This window comes from Scyliorhinus torazame, chromosome 12, assembly GCF_047496885.1.
Source record: "Scyliorhinus torazame isolate Kashiwa2021f chromosome 12, sScyTor2.1, whole genome shotgun sequence".
Taxonomy (NCBI): domain Eukaryota; kingdom Metazoa; phylum Chordata; class Chondrichthyes; order Carcharhiniformes; family Scyliorhinidae; genus Scyliorhinus; species Scyliorhinus torazame.
In genome coordinates this window covers 201,608,923-201,631,367 of record NC_092718.1, presented here as the reverse complement: position 1 = coordinate 201,631,367, position 22,445 = coordinate 201,608,923, and the positions used below count along the sequence as shown (strand labels likewise).

General features: G+C 42.4%; 1 protein-coding gene across 6 annotated transcripts in view; it reads left to right on the top strand.

Annotated features, from left to right (window-relative positions):
• The first annotated feature begins 318 nt into the window (after window positions 1–318).
• The window catches only part of synrg (synergin, gamma), a 131,270-nt gene continuing 109,143 nt past the window's right edge, over window positions 319–22,445 (top strand). For 5 of the 6 annotated variants that reach the window (XM_072469679.1, XM_072469676.1, XM_072469674.1 and 2 more), the window contains exons 1-5: window positions 319–391; window positions 7,825–7,865; window positions 16,212–16,342; window positions 17,266–17,396; window positions 18,044–18,149. In XM_072469679.1, the coding sequence (XP_072325780.1) occupies window positions 330–391; window positions 7,825–7,865; window positions 16,212–16,342; window positions 17,266–17,396; window positions 18,044–18,149 (471 nt within the window). In that variant the 5' untranslated portion in view covers window positions 319–329. The remainder of the gene's footprint in view (window positions 392–7,824; window positions 7,866–16,211; window positions 16,343–17,265; window positions 17,397–18,043; window positions 18,150–22,445) is intronic. The other variant, XM_072469675.1, reaches the window with a different exon arrangement.

The window sequence follows — 22,445 nt, the reverse complement described above, 5'->3', positions numbered from 1 at the left end:
AAAATTTTTTATTCCCTCCCTCTCTCCCCAGTTCCAAAAGGCCACACAGAATCTGTGCATAATTTAGATATAGAAGGAAAACGTGTAGGGCAGAAGGAATCTGAAGGAGGAAAAGGGGAAACATTTAACACTGCAAGTTCCCCCCCTCCCCCTTAAAAAAAGAAAGGATGGTGAAGACACATTGCAAGTAACTTGGGGCAAGCATGTTGCAATGGGACTGACTCAGTGAAGTTGATGCAGCTGGTGACAGGTGACTGACTGGGCGGTGACCTTTGGGGAGGGGGCGGGGACCCGGAAGTAGTTGCTGGTTGACAAGGAGCCGATTCAAGATGGCGCTACGACCGGGCTCAGGTGGTGGCGGCGGAGGCAGCAACAGCAGCGATGGTAGCAGGTAAGCTGCATATCGAATCTCCGTTTTTAAAAATTATTATTGTTAATAATTATAATTGTGACCGCCGTCGGCGGCGGCGGTTGGCCGGTTCCCGCCGCTCAGCTTCATCACTGAGCCGGTGGCCGCTTGTAAGATGATTGTGATGGGGAAATGGGGGTTAGTCTGGTTCAATGACCAGGACACACACACTTATTTATTTATTTACAGATATATATATATATATATATATATATATAATGTATATACACACTCAAACACACACGCATATGTATGTGTATATATAAATATATATTATACACATCTTGCGTACATATGTACAATTATATATTTATATATACATAGATACAGGACGCATCTATTGTTATATACACACAATATATGCATCTATACATATATATAAACATATGTTTATCAGGACACACACACATACATATATATATTTACCCTCCTCCCACCCCCCCGCCGCCCCCCTCACCCCCCTCACCGTGCCCCGTGCCCTCAATACACCCAGGAAACTCTTATTTCTATCTACCTGCTCTTTTAATCTACCTTCCCTTTGATTCAGCTGTTTTTGAAAAAATATATAAATAAATAAACTGCCACACCACCCTCAAAAGAATTTCAAATTAAACTTTCACGTTTCTCTCCAAACCCCCCCCCCCCCCCACCACCACTTTTCGACTTTTTTTTAACGTCGCGTGTTTATCGCCGCCTCCACCCCGCCCGAAACTAAACCAAAAAGGGAGAGGAGGGTGGCCGAATCAAAGGAAAGGGCAGGATCCCTTCCTCATTTTCGAGCTGTGGTTCTTCTGACTCCTTGAATTGAACGGGAAGCTGATGCGCTTGTGCGCTGAATAATTCATGTTCCAGAAGGAGATCGAGCCTCATGTATCTTTCATCCGACTCCCTATCTCTTTTCATCCAAGCATTACTAATTCAGGTGGAAGTCGCTAGCTCGGATATGATCTAACAACATTTGAAATGCGATTTCCTCTTCTCTATTTCTCCCTTTTCTCTCTCTCTCTTCCCCCCCCACCCCTTTTATTAAAACGATTGTCCGGCAATAAAAGTATTCATATCCTCACTTTATGTAGCTCCAGTGAGCTTTGGACTGTGCCAGGAAAAGGGTGAGGAGATAAACCAGCTTTCTAAAGACTTGATTAGCTCCCCAGTCAGTGACAGTATATACATAGAATGAACCATATTTTTTATGCTCAGCAGGTTTGACTGCATCTAATTTTTAATTTTGAGCACTCCTGGGTTGGAAGGGGAGTTTGATTTTGATGTTGGCTTAATGATCTCTGCCGTGTTCTCTGCTGCATTTTATTGCATAAGTGGATGCATAAACAAAATAGCAAAAAAATTGTAAGGTGCGATACTTTGACGGCTGTGTTGTGCTGCCAATCATTTTGGATGATGGAGTAGTGGTGAAACTGTTTGGGGCAATAATCATGCTTTTTAGGAATACCCACCTCTCTCCAACAAATAGTAATGCTTAGCAGATGTAGTAGATGTCAAAGTTGATGTCAATAATCTTGTTGTGATTGAAAAATACATTTCCCTTCCCCTTTGTCTATATGTGTTATGTTTCCATGTGTAATTGGCTAGACGTATGATTCAAGTGGATACATTTTATTAGTTTAAGTTTAAAAGGCAGGAAGGTTGATGATTGCTGCATTGAAGAAGTTGCTGAACATTTTCTCCATTCCGTCATTGTATTTAACATCCCAGCATTTCTGTTGAATGTGGCTATTGTTTATGTACATCCCCCCCCCCCAAATATCTCTTAATTTATAATTGATTGTAATATGAAACAATATGGTTCCCAAAACTAATTACATTGAGCACTGTGGCATATTAAATAAAGTAAGGATTCTATGGCATTTTGTGTTAAAATTGTCATGTTTAGTGGTTGTGGTTGGTTGTTCTACTCAGTTTGCAAGTAAACATGAGAGTTATATTGGTTGTATCAAAAAATGTCCCTTCATTGGAATTTCTTAGACAGAAGTGCTGAGATTGTTAACTTGCTAGATGAAGAACTGTGGAGAGAATGTCTCTCCTACTCATTTACACTGTGCCCCAAGGCTGCGCAGTGAGAACAGTACTGGAACCCTTTTTAGTTTCAGCCTTTTCAGAGAATGAACAACAAAGCATGGATATGGTGCAGATCTGTCAGTCCTATGAGCCGTGTGAGAAGCATCTCACATAGACCTTAATTTAAAATCCAGGCTGAAGAAGTAAAAGTGCACAGATCTTTAGAACAGCCAGAGTTAATTACTGTTGACTTTAATCTGTTTAAAGAAACATGGAGGAATTAAAATAATTACTTCTTTATGGACTATCTGCATTCCAATTTTAAATTATGGATGTGTGACTTCACCTGTGTAGGAAAGTGGAATGTTAGAGAGTTTGGTCTGTTCCTTGATCCTATAAGACCATAGACATAGGAGCAGAATTAGGCCACTAGGCCCATCTGGTCTGCTCCGCCATTTAATCATGGCTGATATTTTTCTCATCCCCATTCTCTGCCTTTTCCCCATAACCCCTGATCCCTTTATTAAGCAAGAACCCGTATGTCTCTGTCTTAAAGACACTCAGCGATTATGGCCTCCACAGCCTTCTGCGGCAAAGAGTTCCACAGATTCACCACCCTCTGGCTGAAGACATTCCTCCTCATCTTGTTTTAAAGGATCACCCCTTTAGTCTTAGATTGTGCCCTCTGGTTCTAGTTTTTCTTACGAGTGTAAACATCCTCTCCACGTCCACTATATCCAGGCCTCGCAGTATCCTGTAAGTTTCAATAAGATCCCTCCCTGATCCTTCTAAACTCCAACTAGTACAGACCCAGAGTCTTCAACCGTTCCTACATGTAACAAAGTGTCACTTTAGAACCAGTGCAGACCCGCAAAACATTTGCAGTGAAATTAGTATCTATAAGAGCAGTACATCCTTAAATCCCAGTACTTAGCGACCCATCCTTTCCCATGCAAGCTTTCTCATGTCATACCCAATCCCATCTCTACCATCAGGTTAATCAGCTACTATAGTGAATTTTAACCTCTGCTCGAGTTTAATGCTGAATCTTTGTGATGACCAAAAAAGAATTGCTTTAGGCGTAATCATATATTTTGTACATACAAACTTAAATGCTGACTTGCACACTACAGGTCGACTATCCTTTATCTGAAACCCTTGGGGCCAAGTGTTTTTCACATGTGAGGTAATTTTAGTTTTTGGATACGGCTTATAGGCCTGGGCCTACTTACATTACAGTGGCCGAAGCCTAGGCTCACTATAGTCCAAAGTAAATACAGTGGTTAGGAAAGTAAGGTGAATCACTAAATAATAAATACAGGGTGCCTGGAATAAGTTCCCATATGTGACTCCATCTGCGATTCTGCTGGCAGGGAAGGGTTCGCAAGGTAACAGACAAATGACTAGAGTTCCCGAGCTAAAGGTCGGGTGTGGTCAGCGAGGATCGTGTTGGTTCAGGTCAGGTCAAGTCAGAGACTTCCCATGTGCTAAAGGTCAGGCGCAGTTGGCGAGGTTCGTGATGGCTCAGATCAGAGACTTCCCATGCTTCCCATGCTGAAATCTGATGAGGTTTAAAAAGAGTGTGGTTATTGGATGTGTTTGGTTTTTGGACTTATGGATAAAAGATCCTTGACCATTATTGATTTGTTGTGAGCTGGTTTTACAGTTGTTGAGAATTGAGGCAGTTCACATTCACATTGCAATTTTTTGGCTTAATTTGTGCAAGACATTTTGACCGTTGGCACTTGTATAAAAATGGCGGCAAAATAAACTGGGTGCCACAGTTTGGTGCTGGTTTAGCAATCTCAAGGTCAAGAGTTTAAATCCCATCATAGCAAGTTAGTACCTCACCAATATTGCCCATACCTCCAAGATCAAATATGAAAAAATAGTTTGAACAACATGGTGCAAGATAGAAATAACAGTAAGAGTTGCTTATAATAATCTCTATTAGTGTCACAAGTAAGCTTGCATGAAGATACTGTGAAAATCCCCTAGTCGTCACACTTCGGCGCCTGTTCGGGTACACTAAAGGAGAATTCAGAATGTCCAATTCACCAACAGCATGCCTTTCGGCATTTTAGTGGGAGGAAACCGGAGCACCCTGAAGAAACCCTCGCAGGCATGGGGAGAACATGCAGACTCTGCACAGACAGTGACCCAAGCCAGGAATCAAACACTGGTCCTTGGTGCTGTGAAGCAACAGTCCTACCACTGTGCTACAGTTCATTAAGGGGTGAATATTGGAAATACTTGATAAAACTGCTCAGTAAAGTATGTCTTAGTATGAAAAATTACATTCAAGGCAGTTATTTTATGGTTATTGGCACAAACTAAAGCTTTACTTTGCAGTCCAGATCTCTGAAATCATCTGCAACTTTTGAATGTGTTACAACGTATTAAGCTAAGTACTGCCTTACATTTGGAATATTTGACTTGTCAAAGTAATAGGCCTCTTCTATGATGCTAGTATGATAAATCATTGTGACTTCCAGATTTTACAGTTGATAAAATGCCTGCTCTCCTGAACTCTTTTTGGTGAGCCAAACAAAGGGACCGTCACTCTCAGTTTTTCTTTACAGCGACCTCATTAAGATAATGGGGACATGGCCTGTCTACATTATTGGTCTTGTCGTTTTACCCTCCAACGCCTCAGGTGCTGTGATCTCTCGCTCCCCCCCCCCCCCCCCGTTTAGTACTGCTTTGTGGTTTGGGTGTGGGAGCTCACTCCATTGTTTAGTGGGTGGGGGAATGGGATGGGTGCTTTAATGTGCCTGCTTTCTACCTTTTGATTAAGGCAGTGCTGTGATTGGGATAAATTGGTATGAGTTGTCTTGTTTGGAGACTAGTATGACTATGTCAGAAATTATAGGCAATATGATGGTGCATTTTATGAAAACAGTTACGGCTAGAATGAATAGGACAAATAAAATATTTCAAATGGGAATGAATCTGTTGCCAATTTAGTCACCGTGTTGGCAATGCACTAGAATTAAAACTTTACAGTATTTAGTCAGACTGGGGTGTGGTAAGCTACACATGCTCATGGATCTTTGTGTGACTTGAAAGTACGCAATGGCATTCTAACGTTATTGTGGGCCAGCACAACCTCAGGTCAGTGACACTGCAGGGAAAATTGTTCACTTTTGGCCTTTGAAGAATCAGACCTACTGACTGAGATCACTGGCTCCCGAAGGAACATATCAATGGCAAACACAACTAACCAGGTGTTTCCAACGAAGACTGTAGTGTAGCGCCATCAGATCTTGGGACTTGCCAGTACAGCATGTCCTAGAGATAGATGTTTACGAATAATCAGCCATTCGATTTAGTTCCGAAAGTCTCACGCAAAGGAAAATTGCCCCAAAATGCACCACAACAATGTATTCACAGTAACTTCATTGCAGTATTAATGTTAGCCTAATTGTGACAATAAAGATTATTATTAGTAACTACTTTCGAAATGTAATATAGGGAAACACTGCAGGCAATGTGCACACACTAACAGCAGTGAGATAAATAATCTGTTTTGAATGAAGTTGTTGAGGGATAATTGTGGGCTTGGATATCAGGATAGCTCCCATGTCTCCTTTAATGTTGCATATATCTGAGAGGGTACACTGAGCTGCCATTTTACATCAAAAGCCAACATCTTGTCAGTACTGCACTATACTGTAAGCCAAAATGATGAGCTCAAATCTCTGGAGTAGGTCTTGAACCCAAACCATGTGACTTAGAATGGAAAGTGTTCCCACTGAACCAGGGCTGATACATTTACTCTTTTAAAGCTACATTGAGTCACGTTGCATGAGTAATCCTATTAGTATTTTTTTTGTTGCTTACATGCCACTTACGATGCTGAACTCAATGTCTGATTATCCTTAAAATTTCTTGTTGGATTGTCAAGTCATGAGTCACAATGACACTCTGCTGCAGAATAAGTTCCAGCCTTAAGTGGAAAAACCTGCTTCATCGTGTTTCCCACTAATATTTTCTTTCCAGAGCCAGTGCTCTCACACAGTAGGTCTGATTTTTTTCAAACTGTGTTTAGTTAATGCAAGTGCACATCTATCATCCATGTTTCTTGTTCCAAATCTACTGCATTGTACTAGTGCTAAGAACCTTCTGTCAGAAACTTATATTTGGGAAGCACAAAGTAATAGATGTGTTTATTTATGAAATGGAAATATGCAATGCTAAAGTCCTGAAGTAATTAAAAACCTTCTGAAGAAACGTCAAACTTTGGGTTGTGGGAATATTTGCTTTGTGCATCCAACTTTGGATAAATGTCTTCTTGCGGTCCCTTTCTCTCCTTCTGTAAGCCCACAAATGATCGCTTGCTGCGCGGTGCCCACAAATAATCGCTTGCTGCGCGGTGCCATGTTGAGGGAGAGGTGGGCTGGCTCACAGCTCCGATCCAGCGATGTGCTACAGTTTACTTGCTAGGCAGTGTATTTGGTAGCCAAGGGGAGGTGCAGAGCCTCTGTCACACGTTTAGTGGGTGGACGGGCTTTCCTTGAGATGCTGCTGCAGCATTTCTAATGGTCTGATCGAGATCACGAACTCTCAATTTGGTGATGTACTAGAAAGTTTCCTTTGGTAAAACAAAGCTTCAGTGATTCAAAGCTTTGTTACTGACTGCAATACTGTCCAGATGCTCAGCACATCTCTGCATGACGTTGCTGTTTTTAGGAATTGCCACAGAACGTCATACATCTAAGCTAATTAATTTACTGTAGTCTACAATCCCTATTGCTATCTGATAAACAAAAAGATTGTGTTTTGTGTTGTAGCAAATACTTGCACTGAAATCTCTTGTTTGGTAAGTGATAATCTTTTTTAAAAAAAAGATTTCTAATTTTACTGTTTTGAATCTACTCATTGTTATTGAGATCACTTTTTTTTTGGGGGGGGGCGCTATTAAAGAAATATTATGGTGGGAGGGGAAGGAATCAAATTTCTACAAGCACTGAAGGCTAAGCAGACGAGGTAACAGGCTCCATTTTCGAAAAGGGAATATGACAACCCTGCTCCTAAATGAGCAGCCTTCACCGACTTTCCACAGTGATAATAACAACTTGGCAGACAATCAGCGAATATTGCTGCACAGTTACAACCCATTCTGGCCTTCAAGCTGTTTCTTTCCGGCCATAGAATGCAATTCCATCCTCCTGCTAGCTCCCCATGTTCTTTAATATTCCTTTCTTTCAAACCTATTTAATTCCATTTTCAAAGTATTCATGGACACTACCTCAATAATTGTTTGTGACAGAGAATTTCAACCCTTGTGTAAAGAATTTTTCCCGTCCAATTGGAATATAGGTTTCAAGGACGTCAGCAGTTTAAACTCGCAGTGAAAATCTGTTTTGCTAATTTATTTTCTTTTACTTTGGTTGCAGCTTCAGGTTCCCAGTATCAGGGGGATTAGTTCCTCCCCAAGGTATGTATGGCAATACTGCAATTCTACCATGCATATCTTGATTATTTTCCTTTCTGTGTTCTTGCACCATTTGTGATTCATTACATCGATGTATTAACATTAATCTTTAAACACTTATTGTTGTGGCCTAGTTTTGTATGTGTTTCCTTTTACTGCATTGTAGTAAACACCAAATGAGTTGTTCTTGAATTGTTGGATGTAGCATATAAAAATATTAAATATTTTTTAAAAATGAAATGCATGTAAATGTTCTGAAGAGTACATTCTGAACATGTCAGATATCCCTACTTCTCCATATCTGTATTATTGTTTATCCAGTAGTCCAGTGGATGGATTCTATTAGTGGTGCTTTACTTAATATATGGATGAAGTCATCTGAATTCTTCCCCCTACCCTAAAATGAGCTAAACAGTCAGACCTCTTTTTTTTTTTGTTGCTCTCTATTCCCCCCCCTTTTCCTTCCATCTTTCCCACCCCACCGATCTTGCATGACGTCTGGCTGATTCTCATTGATACTGGGATGGTGGGGTAATACCTCGGAGGTACACTGTGAACTGTGAGGTACACCAGTTGCCCAGGTGATTTAAACCTTCTGATGGGCAATGACCCTGCACTGGGAATCACCAATACTCCTATTTATTTAAAAAATAAATTTAAACTACCCAGTTCATTTTTTTTCCCAATAAGGGGCAATTTAGTGTGGCCAATCTACCTACCCTGCACATCTTTGGTTGTGGGGGTGAGACCCATGCAAACACGGGGAGAATGTGCAAACTCCACACGGACAGTGACCCGAGGCCAGGATTGAACCCGGGTCCTCAGTGCCGTGAGGCAGCAGTGCTAACCACAGCACAACCCCTAATAAAACCGTAAAGTAAATTGGACACTTTGAATGCTACCGACTCTCCGCAGAATAGTTATTCAGGAAAAATTGGAAAATTAAAAAACATTTCTGACCCTCCAACCCCCGCCCCATCCTGCTCACTTACCTACACACTTATCTCCTCCCTGGCTTCTCAAAGTGGCTGGGACCTTCAAACTTACCTCTGTTACAGATGCTAGTCCTGTAAAAGGGTGTGGCTTCACTTCCCCTGATATTGCTGGCCTGCGCTGCACTACTTTTACCAGGCCCAAGACAGAAGGTTGGGTGAGAAATGGGCAGCTCCAGACTAAGGTAAGTAGAAAGGAGCAGAATGCAATCTGACTGGTTGCCATTTCTCGGAAGTTCTGGCCAAAGGTTCATTTAGGCAAGTCTAGCTGGTGCACCATTGGGACATTTCTTATGCTCACAGCTGGCCACAGTTTCCATATATGGATTGAATCCCCTACGAACTGAAATCGGTAACAGTTGTATTCAGTACTCCTCATAGGTTAGCATAACCCAATCTAATAATTAACTCTGAATTGCAACAAATCATTTTTTGTTAAATACATGTTCACCTCCATACTGGAGGGGGAGAATCCACCGCAGTAGATCTCAACAGATACATGAGGTAAATCTTTGTTTGAAATTATTCACCGATAAAATAATACCCCAAAGCAAAAAGATAACTCGGATACAATATAGCGGAATAGTCAGCTCTGAACTTCACGCCAACTGGGGTGGCTGCATCCATAGTTCTTTTAACTCTTCTCAACAAGTTCTTAAAATCGCAATTACTTCAGCTTTGTATGTAGGGTTATTTACATATAACCATAATGGCTTGAAGAGAGAGAATCTCCCCAATAGTAAGGGCTTTTTTTTTTTTGCAGTCAAAACTGTCTTCTTGAAGATGGTTTCTAGCAATTGGGCTCAGAACTGATTCACCCTGTAGTACATTGAGCATTCAAACACTGATACAAAACAAGCAGGAAAGTTACTTTTGAGTCGGACATGTACACTGAATGAGTTGACAAGGGTTGACTGTGTGCAGTATGTCACAAATATTGGCTGCCCACAGTCTAACCTCGACACAGAACAAAGGAAACTTCCAATCCGAGGTTGGTGAGGCAGAGCTAGCAAGTGCCACTTTGACTTTAAAAAATGTTTCCAATTAAGGTGCGATTTAGCAAGGCCAATCCACCTACCCTGCACATCTTTTTGGGTGGTGGGGATGTAACCCACAAAGACACTGGGAGAACGTGCAAACTCCACAGAGACAGTGACCCGGGGCTGTGAGGCAGCAGTGCTAACCACTGTGCCACTGTGCTGCCCAAGTACCACTTTTACTGTGGATTTATTCTCTTTAAAAATCACAAAAGCCTGTTTTCATTACACTTTTAATATTTTGGATTAAACTGAAGTCCTTGTGGCCTTTGAAAGCACCATGATACAAGGTCTTCTAATTCATTACTTTTCAAATACATTAAAATTTGTGGAAATCATGTCCGTTGCAACTCCTGAAAGAGATTTGCAATTCCAAGCAGCAAGGAGACTGGAAGAAATGCCATTACACCCACTTCCCAATTTATTCTGCCCTATAAATATTTATACTTATTTTTTATTAATGCTCCATAAAGGCTCACTGACATAATGCCACAGAACTGTTGTGTGTGTCTGTAATTGAGACTGATCTCCGCTGTATTGCCTGAACAATAAAAGGGAATTTAAGAAGATGCTGAATCAACAAGAGAATAAATTTGGGTATTAAATTTATGTCTGAGACAACTACTTTGTTCTATTGGAAATAATAACGTTTACTTGAATTCCTTTATTGTGGTGAGAACTAAAAGGGTACTTTTTTTTAAAAAAACTTATTCCAATAATAATTTACTAACCAGATAATTTTAATCTTTGTGGGACTGACTCCATGGGTACCAGGTATCCCTTAGTACCAGAGGCCATTCTGAGCTCAGGCACTGTTTGATGCAGCCTATTGTGGGGTGGGGCGGGGGGGGCGGTTCTCATGGTGTTTTGGTCTCTAATACTAGAGAACTACACCCTGCAAGCTTTTATTCAATAGCCTTCTATAGGACTCGTGACATTTCATTTCAGTAATTTATCTCCTGCACGTGTAGAGAAAATCCAAAAGATAACATTTTAACAAAATCGTTTCTCATTTTGTGGACTTCTCATCTCGCTTTGTACTATCACGTGAACCAATATTGCAGTAATGTTTAGGAATGAACCACGCTGAAGTGGCATTTGGGGAGTTTTTATTAGTTCAAACATGTGTTACCATTGATACTCTGGAAATCCAATGTAGCCTTGGGCACAGGATTATCCAATATTGAACTCTGACTCGGGTGAAAACAAATAGAATTTTAAAGATAGTCACAATGTACCGCGTCAGTAGCACAGTGGTTAGCACAGTTGCTTCACAGCTCCAGGGTCCCAGGTTCGATTCCATGCTTGTGTCACTGTCTGTGTGGCGTCTGCACGTTCTCCCCGTGTCTGCGTGGGTTTCCTCCGGGTGCTCCGGTTTCCTCCCACAGTCCAAAGATGTGCAGGTTAGGTGGATTGGCCATGCTAAATTTCCCTTTGTATCCAAACAAAAAAAGGTAGGTTGGGGTTATGATACGAAATGTTACGATAGTGACATTTAAGGGGCATCTTGACAAATACATGAATAGGATGGGAATAGAGGGATACGGACCCAGGAAGTGTAGAAGATTGTAGTTTAGTCGGGCAGCATGGTCGGCACGGGCTTGGAGGGCCGAAGGGCCTGTTCCTGTGCTGTACATTTCTTTGTTCTTTGTTCTTGTTATGGGGATAGGGTGGAGGTGTGTCCTTGACTAGGGTGCTCTTTCCAGGGGCCGGTGCAGACTCGATGGGCTGAATGGCCTTCTGCACTGTAAATTCTATGATCAGCAAATCCGTGGTAATTGTATATCTCTTTTCCTGGTTGCTGAATTCTTTTTCACCCTGCTATGTCTTTCTGCCAGTTTTCTCCTTTTCCCCCAAGGTACTGAATCTTTCTGAGGCTCTTCGATACCCCATCCACTCAACTATTCTCCACACTCATGCACAAATAGTGAGATAACAGGCATTTGCCATTAATCGATTGTGTCAGCCCTGTCACTTCTAATCCCTTCCTCGGGGATGTTTACCCTGGCACTGCCTGAACAATGACTTGATTTAGGAACCCTGGATAATTTTCCTGGGATATTGGAGTCAATTCTAATACCCTTTCAACAGCCCCAGCTGAGATCAGCTAACTCAGGAATATGCCTACCGTCGCATCAGTTGCACTGGGATCAAACATTGTTCATTCCAGGCCTATATGTTTCAGCTTCTCTAGTTTGGAGACAGAAACACTAGGGCAGTTTGGTGGGAATTCAGAATTCTATCACCTAATTAAATTGATTTGCCACATTTATGATCTAATCTAACTCTGAGCTAAGATCACTCTTGACCTCCTCAGATGAGCTGAGTTGTAGGATTTGTGCTTTATATTTATAAAATTTCTCCTATTTGTGTGTTCAGCATATTTTGAAAGTATTTTTGCAAAATATGAAAGAACTTGTATGATAATGAATTCATTTTAAATAGGAGATGTGGGGGAATGTATAATGTGACAAACTAGTTATTGTCTACTAATCAATAGTTTGTGATTTGTTAAACTTCCAATGGATTATTTATCTATTAGAGTAACTATCACTGCACTACATAACAGATACATCTATCTTTCATTATGTCAATTATGGGGCATGGGGTGGGGGGAGAGAAGTACTGAATAAGGTCATTCATTTTGTATTTTATATGCGACTAGAGACTGACATCAAAGGGCAGTCCCAAAATACAGACACCTGGAAAAAAAACATGCTTATTAACAGTTCTAAATTTTTTATAACAAATTTAAGAGTACCCAATTCATTTTTTCCAATTAAGGGTCAATTTAGTGTGGCCAATCCATCTACCTTGCACATCTTTGAGTTGTGGGGGCAAAACCCACGCAAACATGGAGAGAATGTGCAAACTCCACACGGAAAGTGACCCAGAGCCCGGATCAAACCTGGGATCTCGACACCGTGAGGCAGGAGTACTAACCACTGCACCACCGTGCTGCCCTCAAACAGTTCCAAATTGATCGATATAAGCTACACCTTGATATCCTGGCACTCTCATTCTGAGCTATGGACAGTCTTTAATGCATTAAATCTGTTTGCCACTTAAAACACAAGGCACTCGGGTCGGTGTGGGTCGACAGCAGGTGAAGGAAGCTGTTTTTGTGGATTGGGTGTGCTTTTTACTCTGAATCCATAGTGGGAGAGAAACTACTGTATCCCCAGGGTTGAATGCTTGCACACACCTATCCCAGGGAATCAAGTGAGGTCTCTGCTGTTACGGATGCTGGACAAAGAACTCCCCATTGGACAAAAGCCGGGAGCAATATCAAGTACTGATAAATTGCTATCTGCATCCTCCTACCCCCTGACCAACACTTACAATGTTAGCAGCGACAGCACAGCCAGGGAGATTCCCCCAGTTTCAATGACATTACCCAGGCACTTCATCCCTATGGAAGCCCTAACCTCTGCAGGCTGCCATGGAGCAGATTCCTGGTGGGGAAAAAAACAACTTTGCAGGAGATAAAGCCAATCCAAGGATATTTGATTCATTGTACATTCAATGAGCATTTTGAAAAAAAGGACACCTGCAAAAAAAGACACTTGATACAAGGCCCATTTATGATCCTAACTAACCCATTTCCGTATATGCACATGCTGTAGAGAAGATTTATTGATTGTTATAGATTGAGTCGATTGTCACGTACTGAGTGTGAAGAACAGGAACGTGCCTGTGCTGAGCTAGTAATGGAAACAAATTGCCACTGGGGAATGACCTCTTGAAGAAGCACGGAGGCACAGTGGTTAGCACTGTTAACTCAGCCCCAGGGACCCAGGTTCGCTTCTGGCCTTCAGTGACTCGCTGCATGAAGCTTTCACTTTCTCAGGCTAAATTGTCCCTTAGTGTCCAAAGATATGTAGGTTAGTTGGGGGCAGGGTGGAGGTGTGGGCCGAGGTAGGGTGCCCTTTTTTTCTTTTATTTTTTTGCAGGGTCGGTGCAGACTCGATTAGGCCAAATGGCCTCCTTCTGCACTGTATGGATTCTATGAAATATGGTGATACTGGGTTGTCCCAGTCACCAAACAAGACTCAGCACAACAAATAGCCCTTTCACAGTACCACTAATATAAGAAAGAATCGTATGGTCCAATCAAACTAAAAAATGTCCAAAACGAGCAACTACAAATGTCCCAGTAAAAGAAAAGGGGATCTTGGCAGCTAAATCATAATAATGGTGGCAGTATCTCGAAGAAACTATATATACCCTGTGATTCTCACTTATTGCAGAAGGCCTCAAGCATACCAACAGACAATGCATGTTCCCTTGTTAGTGAACCAGGGCATGGACCAATCTGCAGAAGGGGGTGGGGGCCAAGCCTCAGGGCAGTGGTGGGCAACCTATGGCCTGGGGGCCATATGCGGCTCATCAGGGTTCTGAGTGTAGCCCATGAGACATTTTGTTGACTGTTGCCGATGTGCAGAGTGCCAAATTCCATTGGTTTCCATCCACGTAGTTTTTTTCGTACCGGTGCGACTGAAGTGATATTGTTGGGGTCCTTCCTGTGTATTTTCTTTGTTCCCACTTCTTTTATTATTTTTGGTCTGTGAGCCCATAATTGGAATGTGCTTTTAAGCAGAGAGCGCTTGCCAGGACAGTGTGTTCCTAGGTTTTATATTTTGGAGAGTAGAAACCAGACTCGTCGACACTATTAGGAACCAATTTTGGAGGAAGTCTGTTCGATTGTCTAACTGGCAACCAGTGGGTTGGCAGGAACGTTGTTCTGCCTGACAACAGTCACCGATTGATTGCTGCCAGATGGTTTTTTTTTTGAGTGAACCTGCCAGAAGCCACTAGACCCTCGAAGGAAGAGGAGCTGTGTTTCTCCCTCTCTCTGCAGTCGGTTCCCTGCTGTCTCCGAGTCCGCAGTGAATATCATTACAAACTGAAGGAAAAGAAAGGAGCCAACTGAAGGCCGAACCTTGAGAAAGAAACTAACTGGAAGACATCCATCTGCATCAAAGATCCTTTATTCTTTTATTGCATTTTCTTTACCTCTCAACCACCCTTTGCTTTGTTTGTCTGTGTATGTTTGTGTGTGTAGAGAGAGAGAGTGGGGGGAGTTAGAAAGGGGGGTTGGGAATCAGATAGTAGGTAGCCAGTTGTATTGTTTGCCTATTTACTTATAATTGCTGCTAATAGTAAAAGGTTACTTGTGTTTAAATTTTACAAACTTGGTGAAGTTAATTTAACTCGACCAAAGCCACGAGTATTAATAGAAAATCTAATTTCACCTGCGTTGTGACTCCGGATCAAGTGGGGCTAGAATTGACCGTGCACTAGCCTCGGGTGTCATAACAATATGCAAGTGAAGTGAGCTGTGCGCTGATTGCACACACAATTGAGTGAGAGCCATGCGGTTCCTCTGCATCCAATCAAGTGCAAATATTTCTCTAGTTTTTACCACTGGAAGTTCATAGTTTTATTAAAATATAAATGATTAAGCAATTTCTATAACCTATTAAATATTTGGCCCACTGAGATGAAGGAGGCCACTCATGCAGCCCACTCACCAGCCGAGGCTACCAATTACTGCACTAAAGTGACTACCATCATGAGGGAGATAACATTTAGAAATGTTCATGTTCTTCACTGCTCTCCAGAGATTCTTCCAGGGGACTGTGGATGTTGATTGAGAATAGGATCGGACTGAGTAAGCTACAACGATTAAAGTAATGTATTTGGAAAGTGTACGCTAATACACTATCAATGGCCAACATAGTGGAACTAATCTCATCATAGTGTCGGGTTCAGAAGGGGAAGGAGATAATGGAGGGGTAAAGAGCCAGAATATGTTGGTGAAAATTATCCAAGTCCTCAGTAATTATACTTTGTACTCATTCCTCAGTCTCTGGTATTTAAGGATTTTACTGGTGACAATAATCTCAATCAACCGTTAAATGAATTATACTGAAGATACTCACCAGTTAAACATAATTTGATACTATATACTGAGTCATTAGGTGTTGCCTTCTTTTGGCATGACGATTTAATTTAAAAAATGCTTTTGATGATGTAGCTATCCTGACATCTAAGGTCCTGCGATATCGTAAAACCATTGTGGGCAGTGAGATCTCAATTTGTATGTCATTAACGTCGACATAGATTGTGGTATAGCACTGTATATAACTGACTCAAAAGCTAAAGATCATTTTTCCTGGTAATGTTTAGCTTAATAGTTGGATGACTGTTTTGAGTAGTGAAGTGTTTCTGATGGCTTGTGTTACTGTTTAGTTTTTGAAAAGTTGATCTGGTGAGTTTAAACAAAGATTTCCATTTCACCATTTGTGTGTCTGTAGGAATGATGTCAATGCAACAACAGCAGCCACAGCAGGGATTCCCCATGGCACCTGTGATGCAGCCCAACATGCAAGGCATGATGGGCATGGATTTTGGTTCACAGATGCCTTCTGGAGCAATGCCTATGCAGGTAATTCAGTGATGAAAATATCACTGTACAAAAAATTAACCATTCTTCATCAAATATGGTATTTTTAATGGAGCGTTTTTAGTTGTATTTATGTACAAATCGTGTATTGGAATACTGGGAACATTAGGTGCAATTTTCCTGTACCAATGGAGTTCCCAATCTCAGCAGTGCAAATATGGAGAGGCGCTGAAATATGGCACTCATTTTTGCCTCCAAAGAGGGGAGCTTCAGAGAGAGAATCAATCTCGCGTAGCAATCACACACCCTAAAAGTTGTATGGAAGTCACTTGCTTGACCTCCTAAGTGTGAATTGTATAGGGAAACCCAAAGGTTGTAGGGTAGCAGATGCTCTGCACTGTGCGCCCCATCTCCTGAACAGATTCAAGGCGAAGAATATTTGTATTAAGCACTTTTTTGACGATGCTTATCTCTCCCAACCCCCTACTCTCAAACCAGGGAAGTCACCGTGACATTTTGTAACTTTAGATTTGTTGATGCAACAGTTCGACCCCCTGCTGTGTGAGATTCTGTTCAAAGTTAGCCCTAGGATAGAGAACTTGTATTTATTTATTGTCGCATATAATTTAAATGCATTATCAAAATGAATACAGTACTTGTTAATAGACATTGCAATTGGAATGTTTATTTAAAGGGTACATTTAGATGTCAATTGATTTCCCATGTATTGTACAATGTGTGCTTAATTATTAACGACTCACTCAAGGGAGTATTGGGCTACCATGGTGATGTTTCTATCACAAGGCATATTATGCACTAATATTGAACAAGTAGTAGAGGGTACAAAAGAGATGAGCAAGTTATGTACATGGATCTAAACAACAAGTAAAGCAGGAATTGAATGACCTATTTCATTCTTGTTATGCTCATTCAGAGGTATTATTTTAATATTTTATTCCCTTTAGGGTGGAATGGCAATGGGACCAATGCCACCAGCTGGAATGTCTTTTATGCCACAACATCATTTCATAAGGCTTCGTCCTTCTCCACCACGATACACAAGAGATATGCAAAGGAAGTTTTCTGAAGAGCAGCAGTAAGGCGGTTTTCTAATTCTAAATTGATTTGGAGTAATGACCTAACTTATTCCTTTTATAAAGGAATATGCAAAATCTAAGATATACTTAGAGTCAACTTCAGTGATGGAGGTGATTCATCAAGGGTGAACAAAAAGTTAGCAGATCTCGAGCCTACAAATCCTTAATCTTAAGAGTTCCTGATTTTTCCTAAACCCAGCAAACAATCCTGGCAGTAGAGCCGTAAACGATCATCAAGTCACCTGCTATATTGCAGGATGTAAATGGTTAATTTTTTCTTTCACTGCCAGTGTGGTTATTTGTCTCTCTCCTCGCTCGCCTGTGCATGCTCAAACACTATCAGTGGTGAGTAATGTGCATTGGGAGGATTTTATTTCTACTTGCACTTAAAGCTGTTTGTTCACTCTAGGTGTGTCTACTATACTCAAAAGGATGGTAAAGTGCTGAGAAATTCTTGATTTTTTTGGGAAATGTTTGCATTAAAATGAATGGCCATTTGATAAGATATTCCACTGCAAGGCAGCGCAATTAGTGTAATTTAAGTAGCTGGTTTTGGATAGCTTTACTGTATAGGAAAGATTAAGAAATATGTTAGTCCAGAGGTAGTTGTAATATTGCAGTAACCATACACCTTTTGTTTCTCTAGGAAGCAAATGCAAAAGCAGCTAACTCTGTTGGGAGAGCAACGTAAGCGGCGACATTTTGAAGAGCAGAAGCAAAGGCTGCGTCTTTTGAGCAGCGTAAAACCTAAGGTATTCCTCAGTGGTGTTCTAGATATGTTTTTCTCCAGATAGTTTATTTAATTTATTGGAAAAGAAAGCCCTCAAGAGTTTTCGTGAGAACTGAGGCCATTTCCGAATAAATAAAAGCCGTGTATTTTAATCTGGTTCTCACAGTGAGGTTATATTTTGAATATTCTGCATAGTTTAGAGCACCTTTCCTTCAAAAGGTGTTTTGTTGGATTGTTTTGAATTCGGTGCAGAGGGATACCAAAAGGAGAGAATTAGAGACTTGATTTCCATGACCTTCAAACTTAACAAAAATGCCCTGATTGCTTAACCAGTTTGGTCAGTGAGTATAGGTCAGGAAGGTGGCAGGTTTTGTACCCTGTCTGTGCTGACTTAATTGATCTCTTGAACATTGGATGTAGGCAAATGGAAAATAGGACGTGTGTGTGGCTGCTATGCTACCTTTGGTTTTATGGCCTGCTTTCACTCATTGTTGAAGTTTACACATAAATTAGTAATTTTGGTGAGCACACTCTATAAACAGCCAACAACCTGAAGGAGAAAAATTAGAAAAAACATGGAGAAAGTTGAAAGTCATAGGTGAATGTCTGCCATTCTTTGCACTTACCCTTGGCCACAGACTTCCTTTCAACTGGAACCTACGGTTATTAGAAAGCTAAAACAGCGTGGCAACCTCTACAAGGAAGTCTAGGACCTTTGTGAATAGGGACGAATTAGAATTTACAGTGTAGAAGGAGGCCATTCGGCCCATCTAGTCTGCACCAGCCTCTGGAAAAATAACCCCATACGCTTCCATCCTATCCCAGTAACCCCACCTAAGGGGCAATTTAGCATGGCCAATTGACCTAACCTGCACATTTTCGGACTGTGGAAGGAAACCAGAGCATCCGAGGAAACTCATGCAGACACTGGCAGGCCGGAATTGAACCCGGGACCCTGGAACTGTGAGGCAGCAGTGCTAACCACCGTGCCATCGTAGAAGAAATTATGTATCTTTCTAACCAATCCGACTGAAGAATCCCTGCTGAGGCTGGTTAATTCAATGCCAAACTTTGTATGGAAAATTAAATTAAATCAGGACAAAAAGAAGGGATTGAAAGAAAGGTGTAAAGGAGACAGAAAAAGTATTCTTTTTAATTTGCCAATTAAATTGCCAACTGTAATTAAAATCTGATGGAATGAGATTCTGTACTTGCAAATTCAGTGCCTTAAATGATAGTCAGAGGCTTTTCCCCAGGGTAGAGGGGTCAATACTAAGGGACATAGGTTTAAGGCGAGAGGGGCAAGGTTTAGAGGAGATGTGCGAGGCAAGTTTTTTTACACAGAGGGTAGTGGGTGCCTGGAACACGCTACCGGAGGAGGTGGTGGCAGCAGGGACGATAGTGACATTTAAGGGGCATCTTGACAAATACATGAATAGGATGGGAATAGAGGGATACGGACCCAGGAAGTGTAGAAGATTGTAGTTTAGTCGGGCAGCACGGTCGGCACGGGCTTGGAGGGCCGAAGGGCCTGTTCCTGTGCTGTACATTTCTTTGTTCTTTGTTAAAGGCAGTTTGGCAGTTTTAAGACTTATTGCTATGTTAAAAGTTTACTTGTGCTTTAATGGACAAGCCCTGAATTTATCTGACATGTTAGGTAGGCCATCTATCAGCTCATATTCTTTCATGTTCGCGTCTCTCGGAGTAGTACTGTTAGAGAAAAACGTCTGGAGGAGCAAGGAAACTGGGACAGCACCTTCTTGATTTCTGCAAATAACAGAGCACACTTATTTGCCAGAAGTTGCTGTTCATTTATGCTTTTTTAAAAAAGTATATTTATTCAGGTTTTGCATTTTAACAAACACTGCAACAAAACCACATGAATGATACTGTACAGCAAACAAAAAAAAAAGGCTCTGCATTCATGAATACAGAGGGGGGCAAGGGAATAGCAATTTGTTTGGCTCGATACAATCATTAGACATGATGCCTCTATAGAAGTGAAGGGTAACTTAGGCTAGTGAGTGGGCCACATGAGTGGCCCTGCTTCATCTCAGTGGGCTGCATGATTGAAATCAGGCTTGAATACATTTAATACACCCAGAATATTGCATAAGTTATAGAAAGTGCTTCATTATTCATATATTAATGGAAATGTCATCAACTTCTAAGTGGAATCGGGTGTCGCTATACGCGGACGACCTGCTGCTGTTCGTGGCGAACCCAATGGAGGGGATGGTGGAGGTCATGCAGACTTTGAGGGAGTTTGGGGAGTTCTCGGGCTATAAGCTCAATGTAGGGAAGAGCGAGCTTTTTGTACTACAGGCAAGGGACCAAGAAAGAGGGATAGGGGACCTACCGTTGAGGAGGGCAGAGGGGAGTTTTCGGTATCTAGGGATCCAGATAGCCAGGAGCTGGGGGGGCCTACACAAATTGAATCTGACGAGGTTGGTGGACCAAATGGAGGTGGACTTCAAAAGATGGGACATGTTGCCGCTCTCGTTGGCGGGTAGAGTGCAGTAGGTAAAAATGGTGGTCCTTCCGAGGTTTTTGTTTGTATTCCAGTGCCTCCCCATCGTGATTACCAAGGGCTTTTTCAAGAGAGTAGGTAGGAGTATTATGGGGTTTTTGTGGGCGAACAAAACCCAAGGGTAAGGAGAGGGTTCCTGGAGCGCAGTAGGGACCGAGGAGGGCTGGCGCTGCCAAACCTAGGGAGCTACTACTGGGCAGCAAACGTGGCGATGATCCGTAAGTGGGTTATGGAGGGAGAGGGGGCGGCATGGAAGAGGATGGAGATGGCGTCCTGCAAAGGAACGAGCTTGGGGGCGCTGGTGACAGCACCGCTGCCGCTCTCACCATCAACGTACACCACGAGCCCGGTGGTGGCGGCAACGTTAAGGATCTGGGGCCAGTGGAGACTGCATAGGGGTGTAGTGGGAGCCTTGGTGTGGTCCCCGATCAGGGGTAACCACCGGTTTGTCCCGGGGAAGATGGACAGGCGGGGATTAGAAGAATGGGGGACCTGTTCATTGACGGGACATTTGCGAGCCTAGGGGCACTGGAGGAGAGGTTTGAGCTACCCACGGGAAATGCATTTAGATATATGCAGGTGAGGGCCTTTGTGAGGCACAGGTCAGGGAATTCCCGCTGCTCCCGACACAGGAAATTCAAGACAGGGTGATCTCGGGTGTATGGGTCGGGGAGGGCAAGGTTTTGGCAATACACCAAGAGATGAAAGAAGAGGAAGCGCTAGCAGAAGAGTTGAAGGGTAAATGGGAGGAGGAGCTGGGGGAGGAGATCGAGGAAGGTTTGTGGGCTGACTCCCTGGGTAGGGTTAATTCCTCCTCCTCATGTGCCAGGCTCAGCCTGATACAATTTAAGGTGGTTCACAGAGTGCACCTGACAGGGGCGAGGTTGAGTAGGTTCTTTGGGGTAGAGGACAGATGCGGAAGATGTTCAGGGAGCCCGGCGAACATGTGTCCACATGTTCTGGACATGTCCGGCACTGGAGGGGTTCTGGAGAGGAGTGGCGGGAGCAATATCTCAGGTGGTGAAAGTCCGGGTCAAGCCAAGCTGGGGGCTAGCAATATTCGGAGTAGTGGACGAGCCGGGAGTGCAGGAGGCGAAAGAGGCCGGCATTCTGGCCTTTGCGTCCCTGGTAGCCCGGCGAAGGATCTTGTGGAAGGAGGCGAAGCCCCCTAGCGTGGAGGCCTGGACAAACGACATGGCTGGGTTCATAATGTTGGAGAGGATTAAGTTTGCCTTAAGGGGGTCTGCGCAGTGGTTCTACAGGCGGTGGCAACCGTTCCTAGACTACCTCGCGGAGAACAAACGAGAGATTGCTTGAGGGGACCGAGGAGCGGGGGATAACATGGAAGGTGGGGGAAACTGGCACAAATGGGCGAGAGCCAGTGTATAAAGCTATGTAAATATATCATCTTACCATGTATATACCTTGCCCAGGGCGATTTTGTGTTATTTTGTTACGGGGGAGGGGGTTATTGTTTGTAAGGGAAAAAAATTGTTTTGTTGAAGAACTTTAATAAATATATATATTTTTTAAAAAACTTCTCAGTGGTAAAACAAAATAAATATTTACACTTGATTGGATGCAGAGGGAGTGCGGAGCTCTCACAGTCAATGTTGTGTACAATCAGCATGCACTTCACTTTACTTGCCCATGCTTTACATGCATATTACTTCAGTAATACCGGTAGGAAAAAACTACCTGGATTGAAATCAGTGGAATTTGGCAACTCACCATGTGGGCCGCACTCAGAATCCAGATGGGCCGCATCTGGCCCCTGGGCCACAGGTT